Raw genomic sequence first — 17234 nt, forward strand, 5'->3', positions numbered from 1 at the left:
CCAATGCCTTGACAAGTGCTCTATCAGCACATAGCTGCAAACCGCCTTTAACGACTAGTGCCACACACGCACACATACAAAACGATTGCTCTCCTAAACCAATTAAAACGATTAAACCTATGGAAATCTCTCTTGGACAATGCTCTGAGAGTAAAATGGAATGCAAGCGTATACCCCCTTTTTCACCAATTTGCACTAGCACTCTCATTACGCAATATACTGATGAAGAGTCTAGTTCGTGTTCGCCTAATTTTAATATGTCAAATGCTGATCTTTCTCCTGCTGCCTCTGGCCCATCAAATGACTTGACTGTAATGGAAAGCAACCAAAAAACAAATCTACCACCTATGGAGATTGATGTGGAAACTGATCTACTGCCTACTAATCGAAATGAAATCCAGAATATCACACCAAAAAAGCCTACCAAGGCTATAAGAGATGATGTAACTACTCCTGAGCCTAAAGAGGATATAATTAATTCTGATTTGCCTAGCAAGCAAAAAAGAAAAATTATTATAAATAAACCTAACAACAACAACAAGCGATTTGCTGTGCCTCTACCAACGATCCCAATTTCTACAACAGGCGCTACACAACAACAACAGCGCCCACTCGATATTAACAGTGCTCTGTTAAACCAGCAGCCTAGTCCGAAACAACAACAACAGCAGTCATCTGCCAACGCAACTGCTACCCATTTACAACAACAACAAGCTCCTGGCGAAGAGGAACAACAATTCCAAATTGTACAAAGGTCTAAACCCAAACCTCCAGCCATTTTTATTACCAATGTGCCATCTATCTTGCCAATCTTGGACAGGCTAAATTGCCTTGATACAGATGTCAAATTTACTACCAAGACTGTTAAAAGTGGAGACATCAAAATTATTTCTGAGGATCTGGACTCGTATGAGAAGATTTTGGATGCCCTAAAGGACTCTCGAGACCAGATGTACACCCACCAAAACCGTGAGGATAAAGGATTCCGAGCCATTATAAAAAACTTGCATTACTCAACTCCATATGAAAATGTTAAATCCGAAATCAACAAGCTGGGCTTCAAAGTCCGATATGTTAATAATGTCAAACATGTTCGAACCAACCAACCAACCAACATGTTTGAAATTGAACTTGAGCCTCGAATTGATGGAAAGAACAATGAAATTTTCTCAGTTAATTTTATTGGCAAGCAGCAAGTGGTTATTCAAAAACAAAACAGCAGGCTTGAACCAGTTCAATGTCATCGTTGTCAGCTTTATGGACACTCCAAAAACTATTGTCGCAGAAACTTTATCTGCCTTAAATGTGCTGGAGCACACGCTACAACTGATTGCCAAAAACGTATGGACAACCCGAAGTGTGCCAACTGCGATGGTAATCATATTGCAAGTTACAAAGGATGCCCAGCTTTCAAGTTAGCTCGCTCCAACATGTTAAGGAACAAGCTAACCAAAAACAATGCACAACAACAACAACCCACTCCGCAGCAACAACAGCAGCAGCATGATCGCAACAAAAAGCAACGAGGGCAGCAACAACAACAACAACAGCGACCTCGCTCACCACCTACTACAAGTCGCAACCAGCAGCCACCAAACAATCATATGAATATGTCTCTCTTGCCTCGCCAGAATGCATGGCGACAGCCTCTGCAACCCATTCTTGATACTCTTAATATATTATCTCGTTCAATTACAGCTAGCAATGGTAACAAAATCAATAATGATAAATCCTCATCTAAAAAACCAACTAATAATGTTTCTCAACAGCAGAGTATAAATAAGCAGCAACTCAGCACTAGAAGCAAAGCAGCGTCTAAGCAGTTAAATCAAAAGCAGCAACAACAACTACAAAAACGCAAACCCAGTAAGCAGTCTTCACAACAAGCAGCTATAATTCAACAGAAGCCGAAGGCCCAACAAAAACAACAGCCGCACCAGCTACACCTGAAGCAAGCTATCAACTTGCATATGCAGCAGCTTAAACAACAACAAAATCACCAGCAAAACAGTTCTATGGATCAGCAACAAAACAGTCAACATAGCATCCAAAACAAACTACGTCCCCGACTGCAGAGTCCACAGCAGCATCAGCAGCCGCCTCTACAACAACAACATCAGCAATTAAAACAACAACAGCAAACTGCACAACGAGGGACTGCCTCTTCTAATTCTTCGCGTATGCCTAATGGACTTCCAACAGCGAGCGAACTGCAAATTATGATTTTTATGGTCGATAGTCTGGCCAAACAATTACAACCCATCATCTCATTCTTATCTATGTATGCAAATTGCATCAATAACGTTAATGAAAATAAATATGTCTAGTTCATTTACCAATACTAACACTCAATCGTTGCCCTCTCATTTGGGCGCGAATATATATAACTTTCCTATTGGCAGCCAATACACAACACCTGCCAACAAACTCAAATTATCTTATTGGAATGCTTGCGGAATAGGAAATAAGAAACTAGAACTTTCCCAATTCGTTAATGATAACAACATAGATATTATGATGGTAATTGAAACCAGGTTTGACTCTGCTAATTTTACAGGTGGCAACAATCAGCACCCTTTGCAAATTCAAGGCTTTGTTACATATTATGCTCAACATCCAACTACCTATAGAAAGGGAGGGGTAGCCATTCTTATAAAAGAAGGCATCAAACACTGTTCATTACAAATCATTTCTGAAGACCATGTCCAATGTGCTCCAGTCTCAATTGATGTAGGAGCAAATGAGCAAATTGTAATTGCTCCTATCTATTGTCCACCAGTTGTTAAATGGGACACAGAGCAATTCACAGAGTTATTGAACACTATAAGCGATTTAAATTCAAGTCATAAATACGTCATATGTGGCGATTGGAATGCTAAACATAACTGGTGGGGCAATGCGCGCTCATGCATTCGTGGTAGATCGCTTCTTGAAGCGATACACATAAATAAAAAAGCTAGCGTTTTGGCCACTGGCTCTGCTACACATTATCCATTTGACAGGAGAAAAAACCCATCTGCAATTGATTTTGCAATCTATTCGGGGATTGATACAAATCGTCTTATAACTAGCTCGAATGCTGACATGCACTCAGATCACCTTGCAATGATTATTGAAATCGGCATTGGTGGTTATCCGTTCTACAAAAAAGCAAAAAGGGCCCTCTTATCCAAACGTTCTAATAAAAATCGTTTTCAAAAAGAATTAGAAAAGATAACGCAGCTAAATGTAGAAATGAAATCAGGCCAAGACATCGAAGACATTATCGACTTACTTACTCATAATATATATATTGCTGCTGAAAAGGCAACTCCGTCTGCTCGCAACAATAATCGATTCCATAACAGTAAATATCCAATCTCTAGCAGCACACGAAGACTGCTAAGAGAAAAACGCAATTTAAGGAAATCCTCAATCAGATTAAGGACTCCGCAGGCCCTGATCGCGTATAACTTGGTTTACAAAAGATTGAAAAAAGCGCTAGAAGCTGATCGGATAAAATATTACAATGGTCTCTTCAATCAAATCAACATGAATGACAGATATCGGTACGCTAAACTCTGGAAACTTACTAACCACTTCAAGAGACAGGTTGAGCCCAATCATCCCCTAAAATTCGAAAAACCGATTAATCAAAACGCCACACCACCCCGAATATGGACCAAAACAAATGAGGAGAAAGCTGAAGTCTACGTTTCTCATCTTGAAGCTCGCTTCACACCAAGACTCACAAACACTGGTGATTTTCGCGATCGAATTAATGCATCAACTAATTCTCTCATCTGGCAGAAGACCTTACAGATGACGTCATCGCTCATGTGGAGAGAGGATGCGCGCTTTATGCTTGGCCCGAAGGAACTTCCTCCCCCAATCTTTAAGCACATCACATTTAATGAAGTGCTGGCTGAAATCAAAAACCTTGATCTTGCTAAAGCGGCAGGTAAAGATAGAATCTGCAATCAAATAATTAAGTACTTACCAACTAAAGCTGTCTTACTACTCACAAATATCTTCAATTGCATGCTGAGAACTGGCCACTTTCCGAAACAATGGAAACTTGCTGTTATTAAAATGATACTCAAGCCGGGTAAACCCTCTAGCGAGGTTTCATCGTATCGACCAATCAGCCTTTTGGCTGGATTCTCAAAAATTTTTGAGTCGCTACTAATGAAGCGACTGTTTGACTGTGAATCGTTTGCCAATGCTATACCTGATCAACAATTCGGATTTCGCAAGGAGCATAGTGCTGAGCAACAAATGTCTAGAGTTGTTCAATACATTATGGAATCACAGGATAATAATCGCTTCTGCTCTGCTGTTTACATTGATATCAGTGAAGCGTTTGATCGCGTTTGGCACGATGGACTGCGCCACAAACTAATCAAGCTATTACCAATCCCTCTCTTTAATATACTGGATTCATATCTTAAGGACAGGACTTTTGAGGTCTGCTGCAACGATGGAACCATATCCAGGATAGGAAGCATTAATGCCGGGGTACCCCAAGGCAGTGTCCTTGGACCCGTGCTTTATTCTATCTATTCATCTGATATCCCAATTCCATCCATGGTTGACTGCCAACTGTTTAAAAATGAACCAAGTATTCAACTGGGAGCCCGTGATTTACTGCTCTCCAGTTATGCTGATGACACTGTAATATTATCCGAACATAAACACGCCTTGTATGCTGTTAATTCTAATACAGCTTATCTTGGTAAATTTATGATCTGGGCTAACAAATGGTGTGTCTCCATAAACGTAAAGAAAACTGTTCATGTTCTCTATACTAGAAAAGCTATTACAAAAAGTATTGAGTCTCTGTCGCCTAAAATTAATTTGCAGAAAATCCCCAATGAATCATCTTACAGATATTTAGGCCTTCATTTGGACCGGAAACTGGGAATGACTACTCACGTTAAATACCTCAAGACACGAGCTAGAGGTGTTGAATGTAAACTAAACTGGCTAATTGGTAAGTCCAGCAAACTTCCTACGGAATGCAAAGTCCTTTTGTTTAAACAAATGGTTGCCTCAATCTGGCAGTATGCGCTACCTATATGGGGCGCGTTAGCTTCGGATACCCTTTTCGGAACCATCTGTGCTGCACAAAACAAAGCTATTCGACGTATTACTGGAGCATCCAGATACACTACCAATCAAATTCTTAGAGACAACTTTAATATTAAATCCGTTGAGGAGGTTTATGCCATTGCTAGTGAACGATTGTTCTCTTCTCTCTGCTCTCATGATAATCCGTTGGCCTCAATACTTTTCTTGAAGCCGTTTAGACCCAATCGTATACTAAGACCTAGATACGCTAAACAATTGGAACTCTTTTTGGACCCACAACTAACAACGTACAAAAATCTCCAACTTCCTATATTGGGGGATGTTGTCAAACTTGCGGAAAATAGAATACCTAACATTCCAACGCTAATCAAAATTCAAAAGGCAGAAGACGACCAACTAATGCGCGAAGATGAAGAAAACAAACAAGAACTGGCGAGGCAAGCGAGACTTAAAGATGGACCAGCTCCAATAATCCCCAGATGGTATATGAAGATGCTAAAAGTCGGCCTCAAAGAAGGCACTGAGACCAGAGAAACAGTTAAAAGAGCTCTTGCTGATCAACCATTGCATATTCAACAAAAAATCCTACCACCCCTCACTGATGAGGAAAAGCAACAGGAATCCATGTTAACTGATGAACAATTGGTGGCTGCTGGCATCAAAAATATGGAAACCTATCTAAATGAGCAAATGGGACTAAATATCATTGATCTTTCATCTGACTCTGATGATAATGACTTGCCCTCTATTACGATTGTCAATCCTACACCAATTCTATTAAAAAATGATAACCTTGATCTTGCCAAAATATGGGCGGAAAATTCGTTTGATCCAAATTGCAAATGCAATGATAACAGCAAAAGCAAAGATGGACAGTTACAAATCTCTAAAAACAATACGAAAAAAGATCAGCTACAAACTGTAGCTGCTAAAACTGATAATTTATCTCTTCCACAGGCAAGACTGTCAACTAACTCACTTCTGGGCTCCAAGCGTCTAATTGCCAACACCAGGCCAGCCGCTGCCCACCCCCATCTCACAAATAATAGAGGGTCCGAGGTAAATTCCTGTATCTGCCGACGACCATTCAGATACTATATGCGCAGCCGCCTGAAGAAATCCCCACCTGAGTCGTACAAGGATGACTCCAGACGACAGCGCACACACATGCCTCACTTACTGGCCGCCGGACTTATGATGCTTTTATTCCCTCGGCCCCCTAACTCGACTACAATTGAGGGGTTAGACGACGACTGGCCAAGCCTGGCTGGTCCTTTTAATAAATCTAGCATTCCTCCTAGAAAAATAAAACGCAACTGGTGGACTCATGAGCACAGGAAACAGAAGCCCCCAGACGACGCATACGATTAATAGATTCTATTCAATTTGCTATTTCACATTTCATCCTAGCTATATTGTTCTTAAAAACATTGTTAATCAATTCCATATTACCATTCTTATTGCACTTTTATATCTCACTGTTAATTAACATTTGGACATCTCTCTACCTCCATTTACAGTGCAGACTAGATTCAAGCTATGTTAATGAATCTAGCTGCATAAAGGTACCTGTGAGACTGAGAAATTTCCAAATTACACGATATTAGATATATTCTAGACCACTTTGGCCTAGTCTTAATTCATTTTCACTTTACTTTGCCTTCAGCACCTATTGTAAATTGCTGTATTTAACGACCCATGTTACAGATTCTAAGGTCTTAGAATGAAAACAATAAAGGAGCCAATGGCCAATTGGCCATTGGTGCTAGTTTGAGCACCGCCTCAACACAAAGAAAAAAACATTACACATATACACACACACACAATGGAAGGCGGCAAAACTTCCAATGCCTTGACAAGTGCTCTATCAGCACATAGCTGCAAACCGCCTTTAACGACTAGTGCCACACACGCACACATACAAAACGATTGCTCTCCTAAACCAATTAAAACGATTAAACCTATGGAAATCTCTCTTGGACAATGCTCTGAGAGTAAAATGGAATGCAAGCGTATACCCCCTTTTTCACCAATTTGCACTAGCACTCTCATTACGCAATATACTGATGAAGAGTCTAGTTCGTGTTCGCCTAATTTTAATATGTCAAATGCTGATCTTTCTCCTGCTGCCTCTGGCCCATCAAATGACTTGACTGTAATGGAAAGCAACCAAAAAACAAATCTACCACCTATGGAGATTGATGTGGAAACTGATCTACTGCCTACTAATCGAAATGAAATCCAGAATATCACACCAAAAAAGCCTACCAAGGCTATAAGAGATGATGTAACTACTCCTGAGCCTAAAGAGGATATAATTAATTCTGATTTGCCTAGCAAGCAAAAAAGAAAAATTATTATAAATAAACCTAACAACAACAACAAGCGATTTGCTGTGCCTCTACCAACGATCCCAATTTCTACAACAGGCGCTACACAACAACAACAGCGCCCACTCGATATTAACAGTGCTCTGTTAAACCAGCAGCCTAGTCCGAAACAACAACAACAGCAGTCATCTGCCAACGCAACTGCTACCCATTTACAACAACAACAAGCTCCTGGCGAAGAGGAACAACAATTCCAAATTGTACAAAGGTCTAAACCCAAACCTCCAGCCATTTTTATTACCAATGTGCCATCTATCTTGCCAATCTTGGACAGGCTAAATTGCCTTGATACAGATGTCAAATTTACTACCAAGACTGTTAAAAGTGGAGACATCAAAATTATTTCTGAGGATCTGGACTCGTATGAGAAGATTTTGGATGCCCTAAAGGACTCTCGAGACCAGATGTACACCCACCAAAACCGTGAGGATAAAGGATTCCGAGCCATTATAAAAAACTTGCATTACTCAACTCCATATGAAAATGTTAAATCCGAAATCAACAAGCTGGGCTTCAAAGTCCGATATGTTAATAATGTCAAACATGTTCGAACCAACCAACCAACCAACATGTTTGAAATTGAACTTGAGCCTCGAATTGATGGAAAGAACAATGAAATTTTCTCAGTTAATTTTATTGGCAAGCAGCAAGTGGTTATTCAAAAACAAAACAGCAGGCTTGAACCAGTTCAATGTCATCGTTGTCAGCTTTATGGACACTCCAAAAACTATTGTCGCAGAAACTTTATCTGCCTTAAATGTGCTGGAGCACACGCTACAACTGATTGCCAAAAACGTATGGACAACCCGAAGTGTGCCAACTGCGATGGTAATCATATTGCAAGTTACAAAGGATGCCCAGCTTTCAAGTTAGCTCGCTCCAACATGTTAAGGAACAAGCTAACCAAAAACAATGCACAACAACAACAACCCACTCCGCAGCAACAACAGCAGCAGCATGATCGCAACAAAAAGCAACGAGGGCAGCAACAACAACAACAACAGCGACCTCGCTCACCACCTACTACAAGTCGCAACCAGCAGCCACCAAACAATCATATGAATATGTCTCTCTTGCCTCGCCAGAATGCATGGCGACAGCCTCTGCAACCCATTCTTGATACTCTTAATATATTATCTCGTTCAATTACAGCTAGCAATGGTAACAAAATCAATAATGATAAATCCTCATCTAAAAAACCAACTAATAATGTTTCTCAACAGCAGAGTATAAATAAGCAGCAACTCAGCACTAGAAGCAAAGCAGCGTCTAAGCAGTTAAATCAAAAGCAGCAACAACAACTACAAAAACGCAAACCCAGTAAGCAGTCTTCACAACAAGCAGCTATAATTCAACAGAAGCCGAAGGCCCAACAAAAACAACAGCCGCACCAGCTACACCTGAAGCAAGCTATCAACTTGCATATGCAGCAGCTTAAACAACAACAAAATCACCAGCAAAACAGTTCTATGGATCAGCAACAAAACAGTCAACATAGCATCCAAAACAAACTACGTCCCCGACTGCAGAGTCCACAGCAGCATCAGCAGCCGCCTCTACAACAACAACATCAGCAATTAAAACAACAACAGCAAACTGCACAACGAGGGACTGCCTCTTCTAATTCTTCGCGTATGCCTAATGGACTTCCAACAGCGAGCGAACTGCAAATTATGATTTTTATGGTCGATAGTCTGGCCAAACAATTACAACCCATCATCTCATTCTTATCTATGTATGCAAATTGCATCAATAACGTTAATGAAAATAAATATGTCTAGTTCATTTACCAATACTAACACTCAATCGTTGCCCTCTCATTTGGGCGCGAATATATATAACTTTCCTATTGGCAGCCAATACACAACACCTGCCAACAAACTCAAATTATCTTATTGGAATGCTTGCGGAATAGGAAATAAGAAACTAGAACTTTCCCAATTCGTTAATGATAACAACATAGATATTATGATGGTAATTGAAACCAGGTTTGACTCTGCTAATTTTACAGGTGGCAACAATCAGCACCCTTTGCAAATTCAAGGCTTTGTTACATATTATGCTCAACATCCAACTACCTATAGAAAGGGAGGGGTAGCCATTCTTATAAAAGAAGGCATCAAACACTGTTCATTACAAATCATTTCTGAAGACCATGTCCAATGTGCTCCAGTCTCAATTGATGTAGGAGCAAATGAGCAAATTGTAATTGCTCCTATCTATTGTCCACCAGTTGTTAAATGGGACACAGAGCAATTCACAGAGTTATTGAACACTATAAGCGATTTAAATTCAAGTCATAAATACGTCATATGTGGCGATTGGAATGCTAAACATAACTGGTGGGGCAATGCGCGCTCATGCATTCGTGGTAGATCGCTTCTTGAAGCGATACACATAAATAAAAAAGCTAGCGTTTTGGCCACTGGCTCTGCTACACATTATCCATTTGACAGGAGAAAAAACCCATCTGCAATTGATTTTGCAATCTATTCGGGGATTGATACAAATCGTCTTATAACTAGCTCGAATGCTGACATGCACTCAGATCACCTTGCAATGATTATTGAAATCGGCATTGGTGGTTATCCGTTCTACAAAAAAGCAAAAAGGGCCCTCTTATCCAAACGTTCTAATAAAAATCGTTTTCAAAAAGAATTAGAAAAGATAACGCAGCTAAATGTAGAAATGAAATCAGGCCAAGACATCGAAGACATTATCGACTTACTTACTCATAATATATATATTGCTGCTGAAAAGGCAACTCCGTCTGCTCGCAACAATAATCGATTCCATAACAGTAAATATCCAATCTCTAGCAGCACACGAAGACTGCTAAGAGAAAAACGCAATTTAAGGAAATCCTCAATCAGATTAAGGACTCCGCAGGCCCTGATCGCGTATAACTTGGTTTACAAAAGATTGAAAAAAGCGCTAGAAGCTGATCGGATAAAATATTACAATGGTCTCTTCAATCAAATCAACATGAATGACAGATATCGGTACGCTAAACTCTGGAAACTTACTAACCACTTCAAGAGACAGGTTGAGCCCAATCATCCCCTAAAATTCGAAAAACCGATTAATCAAAACGCCACACCACCCCGAATATGGACCAAAACAAATGAGGAGAAAGCTGAAGTCTACGTTTCTCATCTTGAAGCTCGCTTCACACCAAGACTCACAAACACTGGTGATTTTCGCGATCGAATTAATGCATCAACTAATTCTCTCATCTGGCAGAAGACCTTACAGATGACGTCATCGCTCATGTGGAGAGAGGATGCGCGCTTTATGCTTGGCCCGAAGGAACTTCCTCCCCCAATCTTTAAGCACATCACATTTAATGAAGTGCTGGCTGAAATCAAAAACCTTGATCTTGCTAAAGCGGCAGGTAAAGATAGAATCTGCAATCAAATAATTAAGTACTTACCAACTAAAGCTGTCTTACTACTCACAAATATCTTCAATTGCATGCTGAGAACTGGCCACTTTCCGAAACAATGGAAACTTGCTGTTATTAAAATGATACTCAAGCCGGGTAAACCCTCTAGCGAGGTTTCATCGTATCGACCAATCAGCCTTTTGGCTGGATTCTCAAAAATTTTTGAGTCGCTACTAATGAAGCGACTGTTTGACTGTGAATCGTTTGCCAATGCTATACCTGATCAACAATTCGGATTTCGCAAGGAGCATAGTGCTGAGCAACAAATGTCTAGAGTTGTTCAATACATTATGGAATCACAGGATAATAATCGCTTCTGCTCTGCTGTTTACATTGATATCAGTGAAGCGTTTGATCGCGTTTGGCACGATGGACTGCGCCACAAACTAATCAAGCTATTACCAATCCCTCTCTTTAATATACTGGATTCATATCTTAAGGACAGGACTTTTGAGGTCTGCTGCAACGATGGAACCATATCCAGGATAGGAAGCATTAATGCCGGGGTACCCCAAGGCAGTGTCCTTGGACCCGTGCTTTATTCTATCTATTCATCTGATATCCCAATTCCATCCATGGTTGACTGCCAACTGTTTAAAAATGAACCAAGTATTCAACTGGGAGCCCGTGATTTACTGCTCTCCAGTTATGCTGATGACACTGTAATATTATCCGAACATAAACACGCCTTGTATGCTGTTAATTCTAATACAGCTTATCTTGGTAAATTTATGATCTGGGCTAACAAATGGTGTGTCTCCATAAACGTAAAGAAAACTGTTCATGTTCTCTATACTAGAAAAGCTATTACAAAAAGTATTGAGTCTCTGTCGCCTAAAATTAATTTGCAGAAAATCCCCAATGAATCATCTTACAGATATTTAGGCCTTCATTTGGACCGGAAACTGGGAATGACTACTCACGTTAAATACCTCAAGACACGAGCTAGAGGTGTTGAATGTAAACTAAACTGGCTAATTGGTAAGTCCAGCAAACTTCCTACGGAATGCAAAGTCCTTTTGTTTAAACAAATGGTTGCCTCAATCTGGCAGTATGCGCTACCTATATGGGGCGCGTTAGCTTCGGATACCCTTTTCGGAACCATCTGTGCTGCACAAAACAAAGCTATTCGACGTATTACTGGAGCATCCAGATACACTACCAATCAAATTCTTAGAGACAACTTTAATATTAAATCCGTTGAGGAGGTTTATGCCATTGCTAGTGAACGATTGTTCTCTTCTCTCTGCTCTCATGATAATCCGTTGGCCTCAATACTTTTCTTGAAGCCGTTTAGACCCAATCGTATACTAAGACCTAGATACGCTAAACAATTGGAACTCTTTTTGGACCCACAACTAACAACGTACAAAAATCTCCAACTTCCTATATTGGGGGATGTTGTCAAACTTGCGGAAAATAGAATACCTAACATTCCAACGCTAATCAAAATTCAAAAGGCAGAAGACGACCAACTAATGCGCGAAGATGAAGAAAACAAACAAGAACTGGCGAGGCAAGCGAGACTTAAAGATGGACCAGCTCCAATAATCCCCAGATGGTATATGAAGATGCTAAAAGTCGGCCTCAAAGAAGGCACTGAGACCAGAGAAACAGTTAAAAGAGCTCTTGCTGATCAACCATTGCATATTCAACAAAAAATCCTACCACCCCTCACTGATGAGGAAAAGCAACAGGAATCCATGTTAACTGATGAACAATTGGTGGCTGCTGGCATCAAAAATATGGAAACCTATCTAAATGAGCAAATGGGACTAAATATCATTGATCTTTCATCTGACTCTGATGATAATGACTTGCCCTCTATTACGATTGTCAATCCTACACCAATTCTATTAAAAAATGATAACCTTGATCTTGCCAAAATATGGGCGGAAAATTCGTTTGATCCAAATTGCAAATGCAATGATAACAGCAAAAGCAAAGATGGACAGTTACAAATCTCTAAAAACAATACGAAAAAAGATCAGCTACAAACTGTAGCTGCTAAAACTGATAATTTATCTCTTCCACAGGCAAGACTGTCAACTAACTCACTTCTGGGCTCCAAGCGTCTAATTGCCAACACCAGGCCAGCCGCTGCCCACCCCCATCTCACAAATAATAGAGGGTCCGAGGTAAATTCCTGTATCTGCCGACGACCATTCAGATACTATATGCGCAGCCGCCTGAAGAAATCCCCACCTGAGTCGTACAAGGATGACTCCAGACGACAGCGCACACACATGCCTCACTTACTGGCCGCCGGACTTATGATGCTTTTATTCCCTCGGCCCCCTAACTCGACTACAATTGAGGGGTTAGACGACGACTGGCCAAGCCTGGCTGGTCCTTTTAATAAATCTAGCATTCCTCCTAGAAAAATAAAACGCAACTGGTGGACTCATGAGCACAGGAAACAGAAGCCCCCAGACGACGCATACGATTAATAGATTCTATTCAATTTGCTATTTCACATTTCATCCTAGCTATATTGTTCTTAAAAACATTGTTAATCAATTCCATATTACCATTCTTATTGCACTTTTATATCTCACTGTTAATTAACATTTGGACATCTCTCTACCTCCATTTACAGTGCAGACTAGATTCAAGCTATGTTAATGAATCTAGCTGCATAAAGGTACCTGTGAGACTGAGAAATTTCCAAATTACACGATATTAGATATATTCTAGACCACTTTGGCCTAGTCTTAATTCATTTTCACTTTACTTTGCCTTCAGCACCTATTGTAAATTGCTGTATTTAACGACCCATGTTACAGATTCTAAGGTCTTAGAATGAAAACAATAAAGGAGCCAATGGCCAATTGGCCATTGGTGCTAGTTTGAGCACCGCCTCAACACAAAGAAAAAAAAAAAAAAACTCCGCTATAAATTGTTTAAAAATATAGTAAAAATGGGAATTAATTGCCCAAATAAATTTTAAAAATCGTGTTTTAACGCTCTTCACGTGTGTGCTATGGAAAATCGCCGATTTCCTAGCTAATTATTTAAATAAATGACAATTAAATATTTTTGTGTTGATATAACCTAAAACTAACTGAGTGCTCAAACCTAAAATCGTATAAAAATCGCATCAAAACCCCATAAAACCAAACAAGTGAACAATTTTAATCAAAAACTTTTAATATGTGTTTTATTATATGTATGTAAATGTCATATATGTTAATGTTTTATTTCGTAAAATTTTATCCATGTCTACATTTATGTAAGAGGCTGGAAAGCGAAAAATTTTTTCACTTGGGTATGTATTAGTGTATATACATACACCTAAGTTCTCTCTCAGCCCTTTATATACATTACACATATACACACACACACAATGGAAGGCGGCAAAACTTCCAATGCCTTGACAAGTGCTCTATCAGCACATAGCTGCAAACCGCCTTTAACGACTAGTGCCACACACGCACACATACAAAACGATTGCTCTCCTAAACCAATTAAAACGATTAAACCTATGGAAATCTCTCTTGGACAATGCTCTGAGAGTAAAATGGAATGCAAGCGTATACCCCCTTTTTCACCAATTTGCACTAGCACTCTCATTACGCAATATACTGATGAAGAGTCTAGTTCGTGTTCGCCTAATTTTAATATGTCAAATGCTGATCTTTCTCCTGCTGCCTCTGGCCCATCAAATGACTTGACTGTAATGGAAAGCAACCAAAAAACAAATCTACCACCTATGGAGATTGATGTGGAAACTGATCTACTGCCTACTAATCGAAATGAAATCCAGAATATCACACCAAAAAAGCCTACCAAGGCTATAAGAGATGATGTAACTACTCCTGAGCCTAAAGAGGATATAATTAATTCTGATTTGCCTAGCAAGCAAAAAAGAAAAATTATTATAAATAAACCTAACAACAACAACAAGCGATTTGCTGTGCCTCTACCAACGATCCCAATTTCTACAACAGGCGCTACACAACAACAACAGCGCCCACTCGATATTAACAGTGCTCTGTTAAACCAGCAGCCTAGTCCGAAACAACAACAACAGCAGTCATCTGCCAACGCAACTGCTACCCATTTACAACAACAACAAGCTCCTGGCGAAGAGGAACAACAATTCCAAATTGTACAAAGGTCTAAACCCAAACCTCCAGCCATTTTTATTACCAATGTGCCATCTATCTTGCCAATCTTGGACAGGCTAAATTGCCTTGATACAGATGTCAAATTTACTACCAAGACTGTTAAAAGTGGAGACATCAAAATTATTTCTGAGGATCTGGACTCGTATGAGAAGATTTTGGATGCCCTAAAGGACTCTCGAGACCAGATGTACACCCACCAAAACCGTGAGGATAAAGGATTCCGAGCCATTATAAAAAACTTGCATTACTCAACTCCATATGAAAATGTTAAATCCGAAATCAACAAGCTGGGCTTCAAAGTCCGATATGTTAATAATGTCAAACATGTTCGAACCAACCAACCAACCAACATGTTTGAAATTGAACTTGAGCCTCGAATTGATGGAAAGAACAATGAAATTTTCTCAGTTAATTTTATTGGCAAGCAGCAAGTGGTTATTCAAAAACAAAACAGCAGGCTTGAACCAGTTCAATGTCATCGTTGTCAGCTTTATGGACACTCCAAAAACTATTGTCGCAGAAACTTTATCTGCCTTAAATGTGCTGGAGCACACGCTACAACTGATTGCCAAAAACGTATGGACAACCCGAAGTGTGCCAACTGCGATGGTAATCATATTGCAAGTTACAAAGGATGCCCAGCTTTCAAGTTAGCTCGCTCCAACATGTTAAGGAACAAGCTAACCAAAAACAATGCACAACAACAACAACCCACTCCGCAGCAACAACAGCAGCAGCATGATCGCAACAAAAAGCAACGAGGGCAGCAACAACAACAACAACAGCGACCTCGCTCACCACCTACTACAAGTCGCAACCAGCAGCCACCAAACAATCATATGAATATGTCTCTCTTGCCTCGCCAGAATGCATGGCGACAGCCTCTGCAACCCATTCTTGATACTCTTAATATATTATCTCGTTCAATTACAGCTAGCAATGGTAACAAAATCAATAATGATAAATCCTCATCTAAAAAACCAACTAATAATGTTTCTCAACAGCAGAGTATAAATAAGCAGCAACTCAGCACTAGAAGCAAAGCAGCGTCTAAGCAGTTAAATCAAAAGCAGCAACAACAACTACAAAAACGCAAACCCAGTAAGCAGTCTTCACAACAAGCAGCTATAATTCAACAGAAGCCGAAGGCCCAACAAAAACAACAGCCGCACCAGCTACACCTGAAGCAAGCTATCAACTTGCATATGCAGCAGCTTAAACAACAACAAAATCACCAGCAAAACAGTTCTATGGATCAGCAACAAAACAGTCAACATAGCATCCAAAACAAACTACGTCCCCGACTGCAGAGTCCACAGCAGCATCAGCAGCCGCCTCTACAACAACAACATCAGCAATTAAAACAACAACAGCAAACTGCACAACGAGGGACTGCCTCTTCTAATTCTTCGCGTATGCCTAATGGACTTCCAACAGCGAGCGAACTGCAAATTATGATTTTTATGGTCGATAGTCTGGCCAAACAATTACAACCCATCATCTCATTCTTATCTATGTATGCAAATTGCATCAATAACGTTAATGAAAATAAATATGTCTAGTTCATTTACCAATACTAACACTCAATCGTTGCCCTCTCATTTGGGCGCGAATATATATAACTTTCCTATTGGCAGCCAATACACAACACCTGCCAACAAACTCAAATTATCTTATTGGAATGCTTGCGGAATAGGAAATAAGAAACTAGAACTTTCCCAATTCGTTAATGATAACAACATAGATATTATGATGGTAATTGAAACCAGGTTTGACTCTGCTAATTTTACAGGTGGCAACAATCAGCACCCTTTGCAAATTCAAGGCTTTGTTACATATTATGCTCAACATCCAACTACCTATAGAAAGGGAGGGGTAGCCATTCTTATAAAAGAAGGCATCAAACACTGTTCATTACAAATCATTTCTGAAGACCATGTCCAATGTGCTCCAGTCTCAATTGATGTAGGAGCAAATGAGCAAATTGTAATTGCTCCTATCTATTGTCCACCAGTTGTTAAATGGGACACAGAGCAATTCACAGAGTTATTGAACACTATAAGCGATTTAAATTCAAGTCATAAATACGTCATATGTGGCGATTGGAATGCTAAACATAACTGGTGGGGCAATGCGCGCTCATGCATTCGTGGTAGATCGCTTCTTGAAGCGATACACATAAATAAAAAAGCTAGCGTT

The 17234-nt window shown here is 39.9% G+C and overlaps 3 protein-coding genes across 6 annotated transcripts; all 3 read left to right on the plus strand.

The window, feature by feature from the left end:
- Window positions 1-2719, plus strand: LOC124460048 (putative uncharacterized protein DDB_G0271606). 2 transcript variants are annotated; one of them, XM_047010275.1, is made up of 2 exons: window positions 1-1707; window positions 1773-2719. In XM_047010275.1, the coding sequence occupies exons 1-2, from the start codon at window positions 1633-1635 to the stop codon at window positions 2325-2327; spliced, it is 630 nt and encodes a 209-aa protein (XP_046866231.1). In that variant the 5' UTR covers window positions 1-1632; the 3' UTR covers window positions 2328-2719. The 2 variants fall into 2 exon arrangements, with proteins under 2 accessions (XP_046866231.1, XP_046866230.1); XM_047010274.1 differs by having other exon boundaries at window positions 3-1707; window positions 1770-2717.
- A 4195-nt stretch (window positions 2720-6914) lies between these two features.
- On the plus strand, window positions 6915-9633 carry LOC124460050 (putative uncharacterized protein DDB_G0271606). 2 transcript variants are annotated; one of them, XM_047010279.1, is made up of 2 exons: window positions 6915-8621; window positions 8687-9633. In XM_047010279.1, the coding sequence occupies exons 1-2, from the start codon at window positions 8547-8549 to the stop codon at window positions 9239-9241; spliced, it is 630 nt and encodes a 209-aa protein (XP_046866235.1). In that variant the 5' UTR covers window positions 6915-8546; the 3' UTR covers window positions 9242-9633. The 2 variants fall into 2 exon arrangements, with proteins under 2 accessions (XP_046866235.1, XP_046866234.1); XM_047010278.1 differs by having other exon boundaries at window positions 6917-8621; window positions 8684-9631.
- Window positions 9634-14270: 4637 nt separating this feature from the next.
- On the plus strand, window positions 14271-16989 carry LOC124460051 (putative uncharacterized protein DDB_G0271606). 2 transcript variants are annotated; one of them, XM_047010281.1, is made up of 2 exons: window positions 14271-15977; window positions 16043-16989. In XM_047010281.1, exons 1-2 carry the CDS (start codon window positions 15903-15905, stop codon window positions 16595-16597), a joined length of 630 nt encoding a protein of 209 aa, XP_046866237.1. In that variant the 5' UTR covers window positions 14271-15902; the 3' UTR covers window positions 16598-16989. The 2 variants fall into 2 exon arrangements, with proteins under 2 accessions (XP_046866237.1, XP_046866236.1); XM_047010280.1 differs by having other exon boundaries at window positions 14273-15977; window positions 16040-16987.
- The last annotated feature ends 245 nt before the right edge of the window (window positions 16990-17234 follow it).

Source organism: Drosophila willistoni, assembly GCF_018902025.1.
Source record: "Drosophila willistoni isolate 14030-0811.24 chromosome 2L unlocalized genomic scaffold, UCI_dwil_1.1 Seg196, whole genome shotgun sequence".
Taxonomy (NCBI): domain Eukaryota; kingdom Metazoa; phylum Arthropoda; class Insecta; order Diptera; family Drosophilidae; genus Drosophila; species Drosophila willistoni.

What these genes read in the sequence shown, in the direction of transcription:
- LOC124460050 (XM_047010278.1), top strand. Translation starts at nt 8,547, where the DNA reads ATGCATGGCGACAGCCTCTGCAACCCATTCTTGATACTCTTAATATAT. An exon ending in TTCAATTACAGCTAGCAATG is followed by an intron (nt 8,622 to 8,683) that starts GTAACAAAATCA and finishes GTTTCTCAACAG; the next exon opens with CAGAGTATAAATAAGCAGCA.
- LOC124460048 (XM_047010274.1), top strand. Translation starts at nt 1,633, where the DNA reads ATGCATGGCGACAGCCTCTGCAACCCATTCTTGATACTCTTAATATAT. An exon ending in TTCAATTACAGCTAGCAATG is followed by an intron (nt 1,708 to 1,769) that starts GTAACAAAATCA and finishes GTTTCTCAACAG; the next exon opens with CAGAGTATAAATAAGCAGCA.
- LOC124460051 (XM_047010280.1), top strand. Translation starts at nt 15,903, where the DNA reads ATGCATGGCGACAGCCTCTGCAACCCATTCTTGATACTCTTAATATAT. An exon ending in TTCAATTACAGCTAGCAATG is followed by an intron (nt 15,978 to 16,039) that starts GTAACAAAATCA and finishes GTTTCTCAACAG; the next exon opens with CAGAGTATAAATAAGCAGCA.